A 21,411-nucleotide genomic window follows, 5' to 3' on the forward strand; every position below is an offset into this window, starting at 1 on the left:
GGCAGGCAGCGGACGTGGCCGCGAAGCGGCGCGCCGGGGTGCAGCGCACCAGCCGCGGAGCAGGGGAGCGGCGCCTTCCCCCAGCCCTCCGCTCCAACCCCGGGCCCGCCGCCTCCCCAGCCGCGCTGCGCCCTCGGCTCGGGGGCGGGCGCCGGTGATGCCGAGCGGAGCCTCCAGTCCTCCGACCCGCTGAAGAAGCAGTAGCCGCTCGCTTGGGGCCGCCGGGGACTGTGCGAGCGGATCGTGCTTGGAGGAGGCTCGGGCTGCGGAGCGCGGGGACTCCGGGGGCGGGGGGAGGGACCGCTCTGTCCGTACCCCGGCGCCAGCCGCCGCTTTCAAGGGTCTCCCTGCTCGGTCCCTTAGCAGCTCCACCACGGACTCCGGCAGGCTTGCGGCGGCGTCCGGGGCTCCCCACTCGATCCAATCGGACTTAAGAAGGTGATCGCTCTGTTCTCCCTCCTTCCTTCCCGCCTCCTTCCCCCCACTTAACTTTTTGTCTCCACTCGTCCGCAGCTCCGTCCCCTCCCCGCAAACCCACCCGCGGCTGTGCCCACGGCCCGGGGCATGGGCCCCCCAACACGGCTCCTGGAGGCCCCGCGGCGCCGCAAGATGTGAGAGGCCCGCGTGGGGCAGAGGCAGAGCTTCGCGAGAGGAGCAGATAACCCACACGCCTGGCGAGGTGGCGGCGCGCGCTGCGCCCCCGCGGTGCTGAGCGTCCCGGAGCGTCCAACCCAGCGCCGGAACGAGTAGCTGGCCGGAGGCGCGCCGCGGAGAGCAGGCTGTCATGCCCTATTGATCCCCCCGCCCCCCGCCAAGTATGTTTGGGCTGGACCAATTCGAGCCCCAGATCAACAGCAGGAACGCTGGCCAGGGCGAGAGGAACTTTAACGAGGCCGGACTAAGCATGAACGCCCACTTTAAGGCCCCGGCTTTCCACGCAGGGGGACCCCCTGGCCCGGTGGACCCTGCCATGAGCGCGCTGGGGGAGCCCCCGATGTTGGGCATGAACATGGAGCCTTACGGCTTCCACGCGCGCGGACACTCGGAGTTGCACGCGGGGGGGCTGCAGGCGCAGCCAGTACACGGATTCTTCGGAGGCCAGCAGCCGCACCACGGACACCCAGGAGTCCACCACCCCCACCAGCATCACTCCCACTTCGGGGGCAACTTTGGCGGCCCGGACCCAGGGGCCTCGTGCCTGCACGGGGGTCGCTTGCTTGGCTACGGAGGCGCCGGCGGCGGCCTGGGCAGCCAGCCGCCGTTTGCCGAGGGTTACGACCACATGGCGGAGAGCCAGGGGCCCGAGAGCTTCGGCCCGCAGCGACCCGGGAACCTTCCGGACTTTCACAGTTCGGGCGCCTCGGGCCATGCCGTGCCTGCCCCATGCTTGCCGCTGGACCAGAGCCCTAACCGAGCCGCCTCCTTCCACGGCCTGCCCGCCTCCAGCGGCTCCGATTCCCACAGTCTGGAGCCCCGGAGGGTGGCGAACCAAGGAGCCGTCGACTCGCTGGAATACAATTACCCGGGCGAGGCGCCCTCAGGACATTTCGACATGTTTTCGCCTTCTGATTCCGAGGGGCAGCTGCCTCATTATGCGGCTGGCCGCCAGGTTCCCGGGGGCTCTTTCCCGGGTGCCTCGTCCATGCCCAGAGCTGCAGGCATGGTGGGCTTGTCCAAAATGCACGCCCAGCAACAGCAGCAGCAGCAGCAGCAGCAGCAGCAGCAACAGCAGCACGGCGTGTTCTTCGAGAGGTTCGGCGGGGCCCGCAAGATGCCCGTGAGTCTGGAGCCGGGGGTAGGCTCCCGACACCCGTTAATGCAGCCTCCTCAGCAGGCGCCGCCGCCCCCGCAGCAGCCTCCCCCGCAGCAGCCGCAGCAACCGCAGCAGCCGCAGCCGCCGCCGCCCGGTCTTCTGGTCCGACAAAATTCGTGCCCTCCTGCGCTCCCGCGGCCCCAGCAAGGCGAGGCGGGCACGCCCAGCGGCGGCCTGCAGGACGGGGGCCCCATGCTGCCCAGCCAACACGCGCAGTTCGAGTACCCCATCCACCGGCTGGAGAACCGGAGTATGCACCCTTATTCCGAGGCTGTGTTTAACATGCAGCACCCCGCTCCGCAGCAGGCGCCCAACCAGCGGCTGCAGCATTTCGACGCGCCCCCCTACATGAATGTGGCCAAGAGGCCGCGCTTTGACTTCCCGGGCAGCGCGGGAGTGGACCGCTGCGCGTCGTGGAACGGCAGCATGCACAACGGCGCTCTGGACAACCACCTCTCGCCCTCCGCCTATTCGGGCCTACCCGGCGAGTTCACGCCGCCTGTCCCCGATAGCTTCCCCTCGGGGCCACCCCTGCAGCACCCGGCCCCGGACCACCAGTCCCTGCAGCAGCAGCAGCAGCAACAGCAGCAGCAGCAACAGCAGCAGCAGCGCCAAAACGCGGCCCTCATGATTAAGCAGATGGCGTCGCGGAATCAGCAGCAGCGGCTGCGCCAGCCCAGTCTGGCCCAGCTAGGCCACCCCGGGGACGTGGGCCAGGGCAGCTTGGTGCACGGCGGCCCGGTGGGCGGCTTGGCCCAGCCGAACTTTGAGCGTGACAGCGGCGGCGCGGGCGCAGGGCGCCTGGGCACCTTCGAGCAGCAGGCGCCGCACTTGGCGCAGGAGAGCGCGTGGTTCCCAGGGCCTCATCCGTCGCCAGGTGACCTGCTGCCTCGCAGGATGGGCGGCTCGGGCCTGCCGGCTGACTGCGGCCCGCACGACCCTGGGCTGGCACCGCCCCCTCCGCCGGGTGGCTCAGGGGTGCTGTTCCGGGGCCCTCTGCAGGAGCCGCTGAGGATGCCCGGAGAAGGCCACGTGCCCGCGCTGCCCTCACCTGGCCTGCAGTTCGGGGGTAGCCTGGCCAGCCTGGGCCAACTGCAGTCGCCCGGGGCTGGGGTGGGGCTGCCTAGCGCTCCCTCCGAGCGCCGGCCCCCGCCGCCGGATTTCAGCGCGCCCGCGCTCGCGGGCCAGCCTGGTTTCCCGTTCGGCGCGGCAAACCGGCAGGCCACGCCGCACAGCGGCCCGGGCGTGAACTCGCCCCCGAGCACGGGTGGGGGCGGCGGCAGCACGGGCGGCGGCGGCGGCGGCGGGGGGGGCGCGTACCCGCCGCAGCCTGATTTCCAGCCCAGCCAGCGCTCCTCGGCCAGCAAGCTGGGCGCGCTCTCGCTGGGCTCCTTCAACAAGCCCAGCTCCAAGGACAACCTGTTCGGCCAGAGCTGCCTGGCTGCGCTCTCCACCGCCTGCCAGAACATGATCGCCAGCCTGGGCGCTCCCAACCTCAACGTGACCTTCAACAAGAAAAACCCGCCCGAGGGCAAGAGGAAACTGAGCCAGAACGAGACCGAGGGCGCGACCGTGGCCGGCAACCCGGGCTCGGATTACTTCCCCGGAGGGGCTGCTCCTGGGGCCCCAGGGCCCGGAGGCCCGTCGGGGACCAGTAGCAGCGGCTCCAAAGCCTCGGGGCCGCCCAACCCGCCCGCCCCGGGGGACGGCACCAGTCTCTCCCCGAACTACACCCTGGAGTCAACGTCGGGGAACGACGGCAAGCCGGTCCCCGGGGGCGGCGGCCGGGGCCGGGGTCGCAGAAAAAGGGACAGTGGTCACGTGAGCCCCGGGACCTTCTTCGACAAGTACTCTGCCGCGCCGGACAGCGGGGGCGCCCCCGGGGTGAGCCCAGGGCAACAGCAGGCGCCGGGCGCAGCCGTCGGGGGAAGCTCCACCGGCGAGGCGCGCGGGGCGCCGACGCCTCACGAGAAAGCGCTCACGTCGCCGTCGTGGGGGAAGGGGGCCGAGTTGCTCCTGGGGGACCAGCCGGACCTCATGGCGTCCCTGGACGGCGGGGCCAAGTCGGACAGTAGTTCCCCGCACGTGGGCGAGTTCGCCTCGGACGAAGTCAGCACGAGCTACGCAAACGAGGACGAGGTGTCTTCCAGCTCCGACAACCCCCCGGCCCTGGCCAAAGCGAGTAGGAGCCCTCTGGTGACAGGCTCGCCCAAACTCCCTCCCCGTGGGGTGGTCGCCGGGGAACACGGACCGAAGGCGCCCCCGCTGGGCCTGGGCATCATGTCTACGTCTACCTCGACCCCCGACAGCTACGGCGGCGGCGGGGGCGCGGGCCATCCCGGCACGCCGGGCCTGGAGCAGGTCCGGACCCCGACGAGCAGCAGCGGGGCCCCGCCACCCGACGAGATCCACCCCCTGGAGATCCTCCAGGCCCAGATCCAGCTGCAGAGGCAGCAATTCAGCATCTCCGAGGACCAGCCCCTGGGGCTCAAGGGTGGCAAAAAGGGGGAGTGTGCCGTCGGGGCCTCTGGCGCGCAGAATGGCGACAGCGAGCTGAGCAGCTGCTGCTCCGAGGCGGTCAAGAGCGCCATGAGCACCATCGACCTGGACTCGCTGATGGCCGAGCACAGCGCCACCTGGTACATGCCCGCTGACAAGGCCTTGGTGGACGGCGCAGACGACGACAAGACGCTGGCGCCCTGGGAGAAGGCCAAACCCCAGAACCCCAACAGCAAAGAAGGTATAGCATCCTTCCCACCTCTCCCAAACCCGCCCCGCCCCACTGCAGGCCTGGAAGGCTCCAGAAAGGCGGAGGGTCCTTGAGGTTAGGAGAGCACAGGCTGCCAGGTAGATTCTGTTTCAACAGGGTGGTAAGAACTGAGGCGGCAGCCCTTTGGGGGTTATTGTGAATCCCCGTCTTCAAGTTTTAGCTGGCTTGCTGGTTGCTCAGAGGACCAGGTCCTTTTCCTTTTACCCTAAGACTCCTCATCCCCAACATTCAGGCTGGTTCCACTTTTTAGGAGTTGTGTCCATCCCCCTCCTCCTGGCAGGCCACCTGGGAAGTTGTGTTGATGTTTCTCTACCTTCTCCTAATCAGCCAGCCTCCAGCCTCAGTTCCCTTTGGTGTGCCAGCATCCTTAGGAAAGAAAGTTACCAGCTCTGGTGTCGCCAGGCAGCACCACTCAGGGGCGATGCCTAATTTGACATTTGTTCCTAATGAATAGCTGTTCGTCTCTCCTTAACTCCTAGAGTTTCCTTGAAAAACTAGGGACCTGTCTGGGTCGCAGGACACAGGTGGACTTTTCAGGGTGTATCTCCTTGGCATCTGGTGGGGGGGCCGGGGTTGGGGTGGGGTCTGCTTGGCAGAGAGCGGACCCCTCAGCCAGGGCATCATTTGTGTATGGGGATAGGATATATATTCTTAAGACACAAAGGACCCGCGTTTGTCAATATCTCCCCTGGCTTTTGTGACAGATGTCTGGACCCAGCTCTCGTTTGCATTCTGAGCACCCCCTCCCCACCAGGCCCGGAGGCCTTAAAGGTGGGTGGGATGGGGGTCAAGAAATGGACCACCATTGCAGTTAAAGGAATATCAGTTTTTTTAACCTAAAGATGACTGGGCTGCAGTAGATATCCATTTTATTATAATGAGGCCTTTTTTTTTCCGTACAGATAATGGCTTCTTAAAATTAACATCATTTTTTTTCCCCCATTCCTACCTTTTTCTGTTCAACCCTAGTTGAATCCCCTTGGTGTCACCAGATGGAATATTCCCGTGCAGCCAGTGGCCGGACTTAAGCTTGTCTTTTACAAAATCCACCTCCTGCTTCTTGCCCTCTCCTAGAGTTCTCTTCCTCTGACTTGGTTTTCCTGGTCCTCCCCACATCCTGCCATCTCTTGACCCTGGGTTTGAGGTGAGGGTAGGTTTTAGGAGAACGGGGTGGGGGCAGGGGCGGGAGGAGGAGGGGAAGTGAAGCAGGCGGGGAGTTGGGTGGCTCAGAAGTCGGGGGGCGGCGGGCGCCCGCCCGACCGGGTAGCCTTCCCGCTTGGGTTTTCTAATTCATGAATACGTCCGCGCCGCTCTTCTCTTTGTTTGCCTACCGCCCAGCCCGGGACGCCGCGCTCTCATTTGAAGCCGCGTTTAGCATGCACAGCAGCCGCTGTGCCCAGCATCAGCATTCTGCAGGCTTCTCCCGAGCAAGGCCATAAATTGGTTAGTTTGGGACCCTCGGCTGCTTCTCCTCCCCCCTCCCCCTTTTGAAAATGGAGTGGGACTTAGCATCCTGCGCGCTCGGCCCCCCTTCTCTTTTATTTTCTTGTACACAACATCTCGATCCGGTCGATCGATAGCTGGTTAGCACAAATCGCAGCCCCTGTCACTTCTACCTGGCCTGGCTTGGCCTGGCCGCCCCTCCCCCTTCCCCCTCCCCCCCCATAATTAACAACATATTGGCCAAAATGGGGTGAGAAAAGTTAAAAAAAAAACAAAAAGCAAACCTGATTTAGAGAATTAATAAAGAAAAACCAGTAGCACTTTGCCTGCGAGCCTTTCGAAGGCCCTTTTTTAATAAGATTTTTTTTTAAGGTGCCACACCACTCTCTCCCCAGTCCAACTAGTTTTCCTTTGCAGAAAAAAAAAAAAATGCAGGGGGCTGTGAATGAAGAAATGTCGTTAAAGAAACGTTTTGTTTTGTTTGTTTCATTATCACAGTCAGGCGAGGGAAAATATTTTTGGGGATACAGATGCTGGGCACGTTAAGGTTGACTTCCCCTGTGAGCTGAACGCGGCCCTCCCCTGCCCAGGAGAGGACAGGGACTTCCTTCACAGACCGGGCCAGCCCAGCCGCCTGAGAAGCCTGGGCAGGGACACCCACTTGACCTCCTTTGTTTTCCACTCTCTGATGTGGGAAGGATAGTTTCCTAGATAAAGCCCCGAATTGAGGTCACTCACAGCTTCTGCAGCCTTGGGGCTGCTAGTTAAGGCTTTATAAGGTATGTGCATCCGATTTCTACTCCCTTACTGGTAGTAAATAAGGATGATTGAACTTTTCATTATGATAACACCGTGCAGTTCCATCTGTACATGCTGTATAAATAGGTACACAGAGCCTTCAGCAGGGTCCCGAGCCCCCCGGCTGAAATTCAGAGTGAAGTGTGCCACTTCGAAATAGAGTTAAAACATTTTTTTTAAGGAAAACATTCTGCTGCTCCTTAAGCACCGGCCCGTGGTCCCCCCAGCCATGAAGCAGTGGTGTCCCCAGGCTTTAAAGGTACCTTCTCTAGGTTCCAGCCCTAGCAAGCACTTTCTGTCACCTCCCACCCCCGCCCGCCAGCCCCTTTCAGGCAAAGCTCATTTTTGTAATGATATTTTATTTTGTCACGCCATAAAACACACCCGTCCTAATGTGATTAAATATTAACACCGTTTCTGAAATTCTTCGCTCCGATGGCAAAATCCTAGCCGGTATTTAACAAAATGATCCGTGCTCAGATTGGAGAGAACGAAGAAGTCTTCAGAACTGCACCAGCCGTGTAGCCACTGGGACGTGCCCAGATTGTCTTATGGGGCTTAGTTGTCTTTTGGAGGGGAGGGAACTCGACTGGCAAGTTGCATTTCTCGCAAAGTCTAGGCCAGAATCACATGCGATGATGATTTTTTTACGAGGAAAGTGAACTTTTCCAAATTATGGTTCCTCTGACTTCTTAACCCACCCAACAACTTTTCTATAATGAAACTCTGCGTCTTATCGAGGGGGTTCTGTTTGCACAAAGTTGGAGTGGGGGGAGGGTGAGGTTGAAGAAAGAAAGAAAAAAAAAAACCAGCCTGAGTTTGGGCCTATTCAGACATCCATTAAATTACTGAGGATTACATGAATTTGAAATTAGTTTGCAAAATCGCCCACCTATCTTTGTAATAGATGTGTGGCTATGGAGGAATTTCCAAACAGACAGAGAAGGAGAGACAATGTTAGATTGTAGAGAAAGGATATGAAGCCTAAAAAAGGGTGTTTTCCCCTCTCCTGCCCTTGACGATTTTCAAAACTTGAATTAACCGTGGTCTGTAATAAGTTTGGCCTTGCCAAAGTTCCATTCCGTGGGTTGCTCTCTATCTTGAGGTCCCGAGCTGTCTAGAAGCGCTTTTTCACACACACTGAAATGGGAGAGCTCTCTGTATACGCTCTGCATACAATCCTGCCCTTTTTGGAAGTATGATGTTTTTACAATGATGTGGGAGAAATTTTTGGAATTTCATGCTTCTCTCCGTGTTCCAGTTGGAACACAGTCAGTGCTGAGAAATACTAGGCAGGCAGGATCTGAACGTTGAATCTCCTTAGTCTAGGAGCAGGCCTGGGGGAGGCTCGCAGGGGGGATCCTAGTGCTATTTTTCTGAGTCGCTCTCCCCCCTCCCCACACTGCGGAGAGAATTTTTAAGGCTCACTCAAACTTGTTTTGGGAAGGCAAGGAGCCTTGCTCTCCCGTTTCCCTGCGAAATGAGCCAGCCCCGGGTTGCATGCCTTCATGGGACTTTTGCGCCTCCGGAAGATGTAACCCAAAACTTCGCAGGTGTTAATCAGGAGTAATGTAAACAGATAGGAGCCCGCTTTGTGCCGCGAGGATGGGGCCTGCCCACTCCCTGGCTCGTCCGGGACACACTACTACCGTTCTTTGGTGCTTGTTTAATATTTCATCGGTGTAATAAACCTGTCTGCTTTGCCCGCCTCCCCACATAAAACCCCAACCTTGTGCACATCTACAATTATACATTTCTACTAAACGTTAATAAAGGACAGGGATGTTTTAAGGGGCTGAAGCTTATCGCTGTTGAACTTGTCATGGTTTCTGCCACTGGATTTTTCTGACTGTTTTGCTTTTAAATAGCCACAGCCTTCTAATATGTAATATCTACTTCTATATCCTTATGTATATAAATATAGTCCATTTTTTTGTAGATTGAAGGCCTTTCCTCAAGGATATCTTCCTTTCATATAAATTCATTTCGATTGCTTGCGAGGCCCCTTCAGACCGGAAGTAAGAGTCTGTTGAAATGTACTTCTGTTTTATTGAGGTTTCTAGGAAAGGAGCAAGGGTTCGTTAATCTAATTTCTCTTTCTAGCAATGAAATTCTCTGATTCCTGATATGATTTTGTTTGCCTGACAGAGGTATTTAAATTTCCACAAAGAATCGTAATAGGTCCTGAAAATACGACTGCCCTCGCCAAGAAGTGACTTGATACCCTCTGCTGATATAAAATGTACCTCTTTGATAAACAGTCCGGGAGGACCAGGTGAAATTAGAGGACGCAAATTCTTCCCACTCTGGAAGAGCAGATTTGAGTGTATCCTTGGGATTTCACAGGACCTCCCGAACTCCCCCCATGCCGGAAGATTTAGCAAAATCACCTTTCTCTCCACTTGAGTGACAATAACATTGGGTGGTGTTCTCTGCTCAGGGGGTGATCTGCTTTGCTGAGAGCATTTAGGAGATAAATACTCCTAGCAAGGAATACTGTATTTACCTCTGTTTGGCTAATTTTGGAGATTAAAAGGCTATAGCTCTACGTAAGCGGATCAAATGTCCAGGGGGTATGTGAGGGCAGGCAGGCATCTCAAACACATTGCAACATAAAGGCGCCAAACCCTCCCATGCCAGAGGGGACCTGGATCTCCCAGGGGCCCCCTGTAACCAGTGGGTACACCTTATATCCTCCCCTCCCTGCCCGCCTGCTTGTTCCTCTCAAGTCTTCCGTCTGGAGGGGATTGGAATAACCCAGCTTCATCATTTTGACTCAAGTCAGGGTTTCGACTCTCCGAGCGACGTGTTTGTTTGAAGGCAATGTGTATTTTTAGGCCCGTCTTGGGTGGACAGCTTTGAGCGTGGGTTTTGATTGCTTGTGGCGGAGATGTTGATATATACACGAGCGCATGATGGAGAAGAGAGACATTTGGGGGGAAATTTTCAAGTTTCCTCGGCTCCTCGCACACACTGGAGCCACACGCAGTGGTCTGGGGGCCGGCCTGAAAGAGCATGGCCGAGGTGGGCGTCTGGTCTGGGTCTGTCTGTAGACCCAGGCAGGAAAGCAGGGCCCCACGAGATTCAGATGTGAAGGAGCGCCCCTCTGTAGCCCCCTCGCCCCACCCCGGCGTACACACATATACATATGCATGGCCAAGTATATTTCCATCAAACCGTCCGGCTCCTCCTCCAGTTTACCCTTAATCTGCTTTCCGAAGGCGAGTGGGCAAAGAAGCTAAACCTTCCTTCTCAATGGCCTTAGCTGACAGGTTCTGCTTCTGTAAAGGATTGAATGAGCACAAGTCCTAAAAATGGAAGGAGGATTCTGAAGATCCTCCTTACGAAATCTCGGCCTCCTGGGCCTCCTGGGCCGTGGGTGACTTTGATCTGGAGAATTTCGGTAGCAGACGCACGTCGCCTCTCGCCGCGCTTCGTGCGTGAGCGAGCGTGGAGGTGTCTCTCTGGCTGAGTTCAGCTGACACCATTCTCCAGCCAGGAGAGGAATCTTTGAATCAGCACCCCGCCCTCCGCTCGGCTGCCCCCCACCCCCTCCCAGCTGTGGGAAGCGGACGCTGCTTCTCATTTATGGAAATTCCTCTCCTTTATTGTAATCTTTTGGTACCCACGACGTGGCGGAGACGACGCTGGGCTTTCGAATTAGTCACAGCCTTGGCTTCAGGGACCCTCTGGGTCCTGAGGCACAACTGCTCAGCCCACAGTCCCCACTCAGTGCCACTTGGGCCCTGAGAAACCGTGAATGGGACCCAAAGGAAGAGACGATTCTGGGACCCCCGCACATTTCGCTCGATAGGACGCCCAGCGCACAAATGGCCCTGATCGTCTCCAACGGCACGACCACATGCATCCCACACCCAGCCTCACCTGGGCGGTCACTTTAGGGTATCGGTGAGATGACCCTATGGGTGTGCACTTTAAGGGGCTACAACTCCGTACTTATTCTGTGAGCGAGATGGAGAAGCAGAGTTAAGTTTGATTGACTTGAGCGAAGAAGGGTGTTGGAGAGACACCATTCTCGCGAGCTGTAACCATCAGAGGACGCCGAGGCCTGCTTTGTTTGCTGGGCTGCATTTTAATCAGCGGCCTCCCAGGTTAGGGAACAGAGTGAAGGGTCTGCTCCCGACACCGTGTTTGCTGAGAAAGGACACGGGGTGCGGGGTGGTGGAGAAACTGTCACAGGTCTCCCCGAATTGTGAGATCCAAGGAGCTGTTTCAAATCCGTTACTGACAGCTTCCAGTTTTGGCCCTACAAGGCCACGTCAGATCGGCACCGCTGGCACTTAGTGAGTGGGGGGGGGGTCTGTCATAGCCACAGCATCCTAAGGTCTCATTCTCCCTTTTGGCTGAGAAAGCGGGTGGGTTTTCATTATCACCACTTCCTTGAGAAGCTGGATCCGAGAGAACTTTATAGCGATCGTGTGCATCTCCTTTCACGATTTATACATCCTCGCATGGACCCAAATGCCCTTTAAACATAAAGGCAATTGAATTTAACAGTTTGGAGGTCTGGGCGCATTCATGAGAATAAATTGGCTCCCTCTGAAGGCCCCAGAAGGAACGTCTTACATGGAATAGACTTGTCCAAAAAGGGGGAAAAGCCTTCAGTAAACATCCCACCGCAGACTCACATTGTTGGGGGAAAGCAGGTTTTTATGTTCTGATTTTTAAAGCTCAGAGGTGGCCTCCGTCTTGCTCCCCATCCTCGACCTCTGTGGAAGCCCAGGGACTCCTCATGCTGTGTTTGGCCCTGCGATTCTGTTCCTCCGCGCAGTCTTTCGTTTCAGGGGTACAGTCCGACTTACCTGAGCGAGTGTTCGGTGTGGGTGAAGCGAGGCGTGTGGACGATGGTTTAGGGACCTGGGGAGACCCTCTGTCAGAGGCATATCTGGGGCCCTTTGCCATGGATGCTTTTGGAGAGTCGAGTGTTTGAAGACACTCGGGCGGTCAGCTAGGTCTTGCTTTAATCCTGCCTGTCTCCAAAACTACCTTGGCACCTACTCAGGAATAGACGGCTCTTGTCACACCTTCGGAGGGAGCACCGACTGACTTTGGTGCCGGGGCGTTTCTGGCCCTTTCCCCTGCAGCCTTGTCCTGGGAAAACTAATTGGCCCGTAAGAAGCATTTGAGACTGAGGATTTAAAATTGCTTTTTCCTTCTCACTGTTGATAATAGTTTAAAAAGTGTTTGGGCATAAAGATTTCATTTGATCTTAAAGCTTGGGTCAAAAATCTCCCTGAAGGGGCACGGTCTCCGGCCTTTCTGACGCAGCTGGCTCTGCGTGGTGTGCCCGGGGAAATGCGTCTGCCGCAAAGTTGAGGGCCCCAGGGTGGCGTTCCTGCTCGTGTTTGGGAGCTCCCGGAACGTGAGGCGACAGTTAATGAATGAAGCCCTCCATCGACACACTTGCACACGCACGCACGTGCACACACACTTGCATACGCACACGTACACACACACACACACACACTGTGCTCGCTATTCATCCAGGGCAGGGCGAGATGTCAAAAAGATGTGACCCGTTTTAGTTACCGTGAAGCCGTGTTTTCAGACGCCCTTGGATCTTGGAACACAAGCATTGTCGAATGATTGGCAAGACCACCAGGAATAAAATACTTCTGAGGGACCATCTTATGATCAGAGAGGGGGTGGGGGAGTCCGCAGAAAACACAGCCTGCTTTGAAATCCCCAAAGCTCAGCCTTCCAGAGAAAGCGCGGGCTGGTTGAGAATTCGCAGGGATGTCAGCGGGTTTTACCTCGTCTCCCTGGGCTGTTTGAAAAGTCCTTGAAAACGGTAGGGCCCGAGTCCTGATGAGGATGACCTGCCATCCTTTCCTGGGAGCCGGAAGGCAGAGAGAGAAGCACCCCCAGTTAGCAAGACTGGATGGAGACTGGGGTACAGTTTATTTTCTCCATGGATGATGGGGGGAGAAATGCATCCGGATGAGTCGAAATGTAATTTACTGACACTTGGGGCTCAAGAGTGGAAAGTAATTTATAAATGTGGAAGTCATTTATACAGCACCTCCTGGGCAAGGCTGGGGGCGAGTGGATGGCTTGCCGGCCAGTGTCGGCCATCGTAAAGGATGGAAAGTTCTTGGCCCAGCTCTCCCTGCTGGGCCTGGGGCTCCCACATGCCCGCAGATATGGGGGAGATAGGTGTGGAGGACCCAGCCTGGGACTGACGTCTGCGTTGTGTGTCTGTTAGCGATCAGGGCCCATTTCTGTTTACTTAGGGACGGAGGCAGGCACAGGGGGCTGGGGGCGGTGAAGACCCAGACAGGCCCTGCGTGGGGCAAGCCCTTGGAACGTGCTGGTGGCCCATTTCTCTTGCAGAGGAGCCGGCCCCATGAGGCCTTCTGCAGATGCATCGAGTTCCGCCAATGCGCCCAGGTCTTTGCATAAAAGAGGGACCTTGTGCCTGGTGCCCCTGTGAGGTGACCACCTCCCAGCACGGAGCCTCTCCAGGGATATTCTTGGCTTGCAGGCAGGTCCCGCTGCCTTGAAACGCAAGCGGTGCCCTCCCACACAATATATATATATTTTTTCTTTTTCTGAATGGTAGGCAAAAAGGGAATGAAACGAAGGGACGAGTTCAGCAAGAGGAAGATTTCCCTGACTCAGGGTACGCCACGTGTGGAAGGGAGCTGGAGAAATGAGAGTCCTCTCTTTCCTTCTCTTCTGGGGACCCACGGGCCAGCCATGAGCAGCCCTTAATGCTTTTGTAGCGAGGCCTAATTGGCTCAAAACAAATTGACCATTTTTATCCCCTGCAATGTAACTTTTGGTGCTTGTTCAGTATTTCAGGGAGGGGAGGCTGTGGACCAAAATTTGGCTTTTTTAAACAGGAGCAATTTCACGATCCTTATGCCGTGACTATTTCTAAATTGTCTGGGCATAAAGCTTTGGAGGCCCCTGGCTGGTTTCTGCTCGTGTGCACGCACGCGCACGCACACGCCCACTCACGCACATACACGTACACACACCAGCCCGAGAGGTCTTAATAAGAAATGGAAAAAATAAGTATTCTTTTTTTTCCCCCCAAGAAGCGGCTTGTACAAAGTTTGCGCCTCGTTCAGTTTTAAGTAGAAGCTTATTGATCTCAGTGTGGTCAATTTTTGCCGAATTTGTAATCCCGTTAGCCCTCTGGGAGAAGCATGATTAATTTACTTGTGCATTTCGCTATTTTGGGTCAGTTTAGTTAATAAGCATTTATTTTGTGCTCAGTGTGTGTGAAGCATTTTGGTGGGATTAGAAGTGTGTGTGTGTGTGTGTGTGTGTGTGTGTGTGTGTGAGCTTGTGCGCTAATGGGCCTGCTCGCCTGTCACGGAATAAAGGCCCCCAGTTGTGGTTCCCATCGCCTCCCCAGGACAGGAAGAGAAGATGAGTGGCCCCTTCTGCCATCACTCATTGGGGAGGATGGAGAAAAAGCCCAGCCTCCCAGAGTCTTGGGGACAGCCAAAGAACATGGGGCTTCTTCTCCCGCCTTGGTCCCCCCAAAGTTTCAGAGCATTAATTCTTCATTGCCTGGGAGCTGAGCACCGACATGGAGAAGGGTTGGGAATCTTAAACCTCCTTGGAGCACCTTTCGCGCTGCTGCTTGACAAATGGTGGTGCTGGGGGGCGGGCGTGTGTAACTTCTAGAGAAACGCATGGTTTGACTTCCAAAGAAGGAAGAGAAAGTATGCGTAAGTCTTGAAAGCTGGGGGGGAAAAAAAAAAACCCAGAGCCAAACAGCCCGCAGCTTTGGCCTTTCCCAACACTGAGTCTCGAAAGGGGAGCATGTGTCATTTTGATGGTGCGGGCTCTTGAGCCGGGCGTCTCTGGGTGCCCCCCACTTCCTCCCTCGGCTCCCCACAGCCTTCCTGTCTCTCTGCTTCCAGATGATGGGTTCAAATTCCACTTTTAGTGGTTTTTTTTTTTTTTAAAGATAGGTTTGGGCCATAACAGTTTCAGAGCCACTGGTTTCCCGAGCACCCCCAGCCTCCTTTTGCTTGATTCCCCGCACGTCAGTTTGCGCCGAGGCCGCCCCTGTGCAGAGCCGGGGCTGGACTGAGGATTTTCGGCTGAAATGAACCAGCTTGAAATGAACCAGAGTCGCTGGGGAAACAGGCGCTGGGAGAGATGGGGATACAATTTCTCTTTTTATGTGGGCCCGTTAAAGTCTAATGGACATTGGTGTCTAGCCTTAAATTTGGAGAGGGTCTTTATCTAACCCTTAAAACCAGAGTTGTTTCCGGTAATTTCGACACCCCAGGCTAGACCACTAAATCTTCCAGAAGCTCGTCTGGAAGACGGTGGTGGTTGGGGTGGGAGGGGCATGGGGCACACCTGTTACCTGGTTCAGCTATAATTATGACATTTCTGGACTCCTGGTTTGAAAGGAAGAATTTATGGAGCGAGCCACGCCGGAAGAGGCGGCCTGTGGTGTTCTGGCTCACGGCAGCGAAATCGCAGGGGCCCCCACGCTCGGTGCCCATCACAGCCCCTGCATTTCCTTAATGAATTAATTTAGTTCCCCGACATTTGGTATTAAGTAAGTAGTTATTTTGGGAATTCAAGAGAGAAAGAGCTGAAAGAGCTAGAAGACTTTTTTTTTTTTTAACTTTTTGGAAAAAAGGAAAAGTGTTGCCTTTTGAAGTTGAGACGTCCGGGCATGCGCTGTTGTGGGGGAGGACCCGTGTGGTGGGACGTGGCAGAATGTGGCAGAGCGGCCTGGCCCCATCCCCGCCTGGAGTTTTGCTTCTTGACAGGGGACTTTTCCACTGTTAAGAACGGTGGAGGCCGCGACACCCAGACTCCATGCAGTTTGTTTGGAAATATTGTTTAGATTACTCTCGCTTTTCAAATTGAGAGAAACTTAGTTTAATGGGAAAATAGCAGTCTTACTATCTTGCTGTGCTTACTTTAACATGTAAAAATGGTTTGTTTTCACATCCTGAAACGCATCCTTTCCTTGTTTGCTTGTCTGATGGAAACCCGTGAGTGTGTGTGTGTGACACCAGCACACACATCTGTGCACACGCAGGCAATCGAATAGTTGTGATCACGCAACCAGAAATCAGTTGCAATTGTACAGCTGGCTGAAGGGACCCAGGGCATTCGCTTTTAACTTAAACCATCTTGTCCCTTCTTCTCCCCATCAGCACACTACTCCTAACACCTCCCCACCTCCCTCAACAATATTTATTTCTTCCTTAAAAAAGGAATGCCGGGCCTGTGTGCTGAGGCTCCTGTTGGACTAGATTTTTCAGGGGTTATGTATTAAATGTGTTTGAGGGCGATTTCAGCCCTCGGCCTGGTCGTCCCAGTACTAATGGTGGCAGGGCCTATTATAGAGAGGCAAAGAATATTGTAAATGGCTTATGCAGAAAAACCATTTAGATAAAAATGCAATTTTCCCGTCTGCATCGAGTGCTAAGAATTAATAGCACATTCTTTCTAAATGGGTATTTTTATATTATATTTTCCTCCTAATGAAATTCTTTTCCCAAACAGGAGCATGTTTCATTTTAAACTTTCAAGTAAAATGGATCTGTTTTCAAGGCCGCCAACGCCACTGTCCCCCTTCTCAGCGGGCCCCTTCCCTCTGTGCTCTGAGCCCAAGATTTTCGAGGTTAGATCCCGCGGAGAATGGCGATGGTTCTGTCCCTTCGCTGTCTGCAATAAGGCTGGGAACAGAGAGAGGGACTGACCGGGTTTGCCCACACTTCGGTTATTTCTTCCTTCTTCCTGGGGTGAGTTTGGGGGTGTTTGGTGATTTCGACAAATAGAGAAACTGGTCCTGACAGTGGAGCTGTTTGTGCTGGGCGCCCCCCACCCGTTCCCCTGCCCTGGGTGGGAGGCTCACCTCTCTTGTCCCAGGGAATTTCCCACCATCACTGGGTGCATCCCTCTCCCTGGCTTCTTCATTACTTCAGGGGAGACCCAGGTACCCCCTGCCTGCCCCCCATTACTTGACAGCTGGGAAGGGGGATGCTCTCGGCCCCGGAGCACCCACCGAGGGATGGTTCCGTCCGCAAGCTTTCCTCCAGGGCCTCTGTGGCCACTTTGGGAGGAGTGGAAATTCAGGACTTCTTAGAAGGCCGACTTCATGCATTCCAGCCGAAGTTTGCGGCAGCATCCTTGTGGAAAGTCTCTGAAAGCTTCCCATGCTGGCTGCCCTGGGCCAGTATCTGCTGACCAAATTTTTCCTGCCCTGGGTGTTTATATGTGGAGATAGAGGGTAGACTTGCATTGACAACTTAGATGTCCAGACGCCTCAGTGGTTGAAGCCACAGCATTGCGGTAGATGAATGTTCGCAAAAAATATGCTTGTAGTTTTCACTATTGAAATGGCACTAAGGTGAAAGTTTAGGTAAGATTTTAGAGTGGGAGAGAACTTCTCCCATTTTTGTGCCCCTTCCCCACAACATTTTCCAGCGGAGAGATCCAAGGCCCAGAGAGGGCATGTACCTCGGCCAAGGTCACACAGCACAGTGACAGAACAAGAATTGGACTATAGCTGACTCTCGGCCTTGACCTTCTCTTACTATCTCTCGGCCCCCTCCTCTGGGAGCTAGGACCTGATTCTGCCTGGCTAAGCCTTGTGCAGGCCAGGGTTGGGGTCTTAAACTGGAAGTTTCCAAACCTTTTGTAGACAGCACCATGACACACATTCCGGATGACAGTAACACTGGTCCCCATTCCTCTTACGGAGGGGGACATTGTGTAGGAGACAGTTCTTGACCTTGGGGAAGCCGTGGTAGCCCCTGATCCTGCCAGATGGGTGGTCTAGGTTTGAGGCCCGGCCCTTTGACTCTTCCTCGCTGTGTGATCTTACCTAGGCTACTTAACCTCTCTGTGCCTCCATTTTCTCATTGACGAAAGAGGATAATAATAGTTCCTACCTTGCGGGGCTTGGAGGATTCAGTGAGTTAGTACATACGTGAGAAGATTCTCAGACCACCTCACACAGAGGAAACGCTGTGCCAGCACCAGCCTTTATTGACCACCTCCTGTATACCAGGCATTTCATATATGGGGTCATAGGACCATTTGAAGTGCAGGGTGGTGTCGCTGCTGTTGTCTGTCCCATCTTAGGGGCCAGAAAATGAATCACAGAGAGGCTGTGTGACTTGTCCTTGGCTGTCGAGTGGTGCTGGCTGGAGAGGCACTGTGCCAGGCCGTACCTCAGGCACTTAGCACGGCCCTGGCCTGGGGACTTGCTCAGTAAATGTCCCCATGTCATACGGCAGGGCTGGGCTGGAACCCACTGCTCCCACGGTCTCAGCGCTTGCTGTCGGACCCTCTCCTGGCGGGGCAGTCAGACCCTGTGTGGACCTGGCTGCGCTGATCCCTGCCCGCGGGGTTGGCCGGGTCAGGCTCGGGTTGCCGGGGCGGGGATGGCAGTGGCGTGGTGTTTCTCTCCTGCCTGACAGCTCTCCCCGTGCACTGGAGGCACGTCCCTGACGTGCGTGAGGGATGGTCAGCCTTCTCGTTGAAGGCGTTCAGGAGAGGAGCCGGCCTGTGGCCTTGGAGCACTTTGCCGGGAGCCCATGCCAGCCATAGCCAATCTGGGAGCCAGCAACAGAAGAATTGAACCCAGGGTCTGGTCCCCCAGGTGGGGCCTCAGGAACCTGACAGGCCTGGGCTGAACAGCGAGAGCGAGAGCAAGACAGAGCGAGTGAGCATGGGAGGGCTTGAGCACCTCTGCCGCAGGTCGGGGAGCGGTTAGGAGTCAGACAGGCCTGGGTTTGAATCCCAGCTCTCCCACTCATGTGCTGTGTGACCTTGGGCAGGTGGTTCACCTCTCTGAGCCTGGGCTTCCTCACCCGTAACACAGGAGTAATCCCTGTGCCCCCTCAGAGGGTTGCTGGTGAGCCCTGTGCCCTGGGCTTTGGCATCAGCTGGAGGGGGGTCGTTCTCTGTTCCCACAGGGGACCCTTGGCCAAAGCATGACACCTCTCCCAGCCTCGGTGTCCTTGGCTGCAAACTGGGGCGAGTAGCACAGCTCCCTAGGGGCCCTGGCTGTGGTCCTCAGCCGGGGGCTATGTGACCCCCTCCCCCCAGGGGACATGTGGTGATGTCTGGAGACCTTTTTGATTGTCACAGCCGCAGGGAGGGAGGGTGCTCCTGGCCTCTGAAAGCTGGAGGCCAGGGATGCTGCTAAACATCCTGCAGTGCGTGGGACTGTCCCTCCCCCAGCCTCCCCCAACGAAGAGCGTCCAGCCCTAAGTCAAAAGTGCCAGGTTGAGAAACCCTGAACTGCAGTGAGGGATTGAGCTCAGGCTCCAAATAACCCTCAAAACCCGGTAGTCAAGGCTGAATTCAAAAGCGCCTGGAATATTTATTCAGTCGACAAACACCTATCCAGCACTTGCCATGTGACAGCGCTGCTCCCGGTGCTGGGAGGGCAGCGGGGAGCCGACAGACAGAAGCCCCTGCCCGCACGGGGTTTACATTCTAGGGGGGAGACAGCTCGGCAGACAAACCACAAACAAGAAGGATGTCCCGGAGGGAGCAGGGCCGGAGCAGAGAATTACATGGGGACGGGCCACTGGGGGAGGCCTCCGTGGGATGGCTGAGACCTGGGTGATGATTAGGAGCCCGCCGGTGGTGTGCTGGTGACTTCCCACAACTGGCGCTTTGCACGGGGGTGATCCCCCTCGTGTAAATCCTCCCACGTGGCCGCCGTCCAGCTCCCAATGTAAAGTCAGCTGTCACCCGGCTTGCACATTTCCTGAACCTTTCACAATAGATTCCCGCACCCTGGAGCCAGCGTGTCGAGCTCTGTGGGACGGGTGTTCAGGCGAGGGCACAGCAAGTGCAGGAGCCCCAAGGCAGGGCAGAGCTGGCTGGTCCAGGAACAGAGGGGGACTTCTGTTGTTGGGGAGAGACGATCCAGACAGGCAGGGGCCGGCCCGCTCAGGGCAGGTCCTCACCATCCGGTCAGGAGTGTGGATTTTATTCCAGGTGTGCCACAGAGCCGAGGGAGGATGTCGCACGCAGGAGGGATGGGATCTGATGGCACATAGTAGGTGTGCAATTAACGGTGGTTGCATCTGAGCCCAAAGTATGTGAGGAAATGTCTGTTTCCCTTCTTCTCCTTCACGCCTGGCTCCTTGTGAAGTGGAAGAAACTCTCTTCCAGTAGTTTGGCAGCAGCCGGGCCACGGGTCGGGGCAGGGGCTGTCCCCACCCTCCCGGGGGACAGAGCGCTCAGGCCCCAAGGGAAGCCTGCCACAGGAGGGGCCGTGGGGGATGTCCATGCCCCCTGGTCTGGGCAGGCCATGATTTATGTCCCGGCTCCGGGAGCCTCCATTTCCCTCTTTCCCAGGCATTGTTCTCCAGGCCTGCAGAGGTCACTGGACAGGAAGGTGCAGGCCCAGCTGGGGCCACCCCGAGGAGGCACAGCAGGCTCAGCCTCGTGGTGACCCGGGCTGGGCGTCCGCCTTCTGGAAGCTTCCCTTTGGCTTTTCCTCCCTGACTCTCTGACTTGCCAAGGAGTGGTAACAGGCCGCAGTCATTGAGCGCCAATCACATCAAGCCCCATTTTGTAGATGAGAAAACTGAGGCTCAGAGAGGCCAAGGAGCCTGCCCGAGGTCACCCAGCTTGAGGGGGGAGAGGAGGCAGAGTGCGGATTCACACGGGGGCCTGTCTGACTTGGGGGCCTGTGTTCAGGACCGCTGAGGACGAGATGGAAAGTTGATTTCCCACCAACAGATGCTCCAAGTAAAGACCCGCTCCTCGTCTCGCTCGTCTTCTCGCCCTTCCTGGCAGTTGCCAGCCGTGCCACTAACTATTCAGGTCTTCCCCATCTGTTCCCACAGGTGACGGGGCAGCGGTCAGAGCCCCAGGTCTGGGGGCCGGGAGGTGACTTGGTGTGATTGGGGCAAGGCCACGCAGCCTTCCTGCGCCTCGGTCTGCCTGTCTGTCAAGTGGGTCAATCCTGGTATCTCTGAACACGCTGGGAGCGGGGAGCATCTGCCGTGTGTCTGTTACCTTCTCTCTCTGTTCCCTGTGCCCTGCCCGGGCCGTAGCTGAGAACAGAACAGACGCTGTGCCTGCTGGGGGAGTTAGTCAACATTTGATAAACAGGACGGTTGCGTTAACGTTCCTAAGAAGTTGGCCAGGGTAGGAGAGAGGGGTCTGGGGTGGGCCCAGGATGGCCAAGTGGCTCTGAGCTGAGTTGAGACCAGAATGAAGACAGTGGCCCCATCCCCAGCACCTGGCACTGGCTTGGCGGCCAGTAGGTGCCCGGTGATTGAATGAATGAAGCAGCTGCAGGCCTGTGTCCTTGCCTGGTCCCCGGGCTGGGGCGTGAGTGCCACCACAACACTCCTGAGACCTAGGAGGGGTGATGGGGGTTCCTTCTGGGGGGGCTGGGGAGGGGCTGGTTCAGGGTCCACGACCCCAGCCCCCATCTCTGCAGGGGTGAGTATGGAAGGGAGGGGGACCCGACATGGGTCGTCCCCTCTCTCCACCCCCAACACTGGTCTCCCCCTGCCCCTCCCCTCTGTGGTTTGTGCTCCCCTGAGACGCAGTGGCCCAGGACACAGCCCCTGTCCCGCCCGAGACTTGTAAGAGA

The 21,411-nt window shown here is 56.5% G+C and overlaps 1 protein-coding gene across 1 annotated transcript in view; it reads left to right on the forward strand.

Annotated features, from left to right (window-relative positions):
- The first annotated feature begins 789 nt into the window (after window positions 1-789).
- MN1 (MN1 proto-oncogene, transcriptional regulator) overlaps window positions 790-21,411 on the forward strand; it is a 44,196-nt gene continuing 23,574 nt past the window's right edge. Inside the window, exon 1 of the mRNA XM_023646926.2 lies at window positions 790-4,553. Coding sequence (XP_023502694.2) covers window positions 818-4,553 — 3,736 coding nt within the window. The 5' untranslated portion in view covers window positions 790-817. The remainder of the gene's footprint in view (window positions 4,554-21,411) is intronic.

This window comes from Equus caballus, chromosome 8 (genome assembly GCF_041296265.1).
Source record: "Equus caballus isolate H_3958 breed thoroughbred chromosome 8, TB-T2T, whole genome shotgun sequence".
NCBI lineage: Eukaryota > Metazoa > Chordata > Mammalia > Perissodactyla > Equidae > Equus > Equus caballus.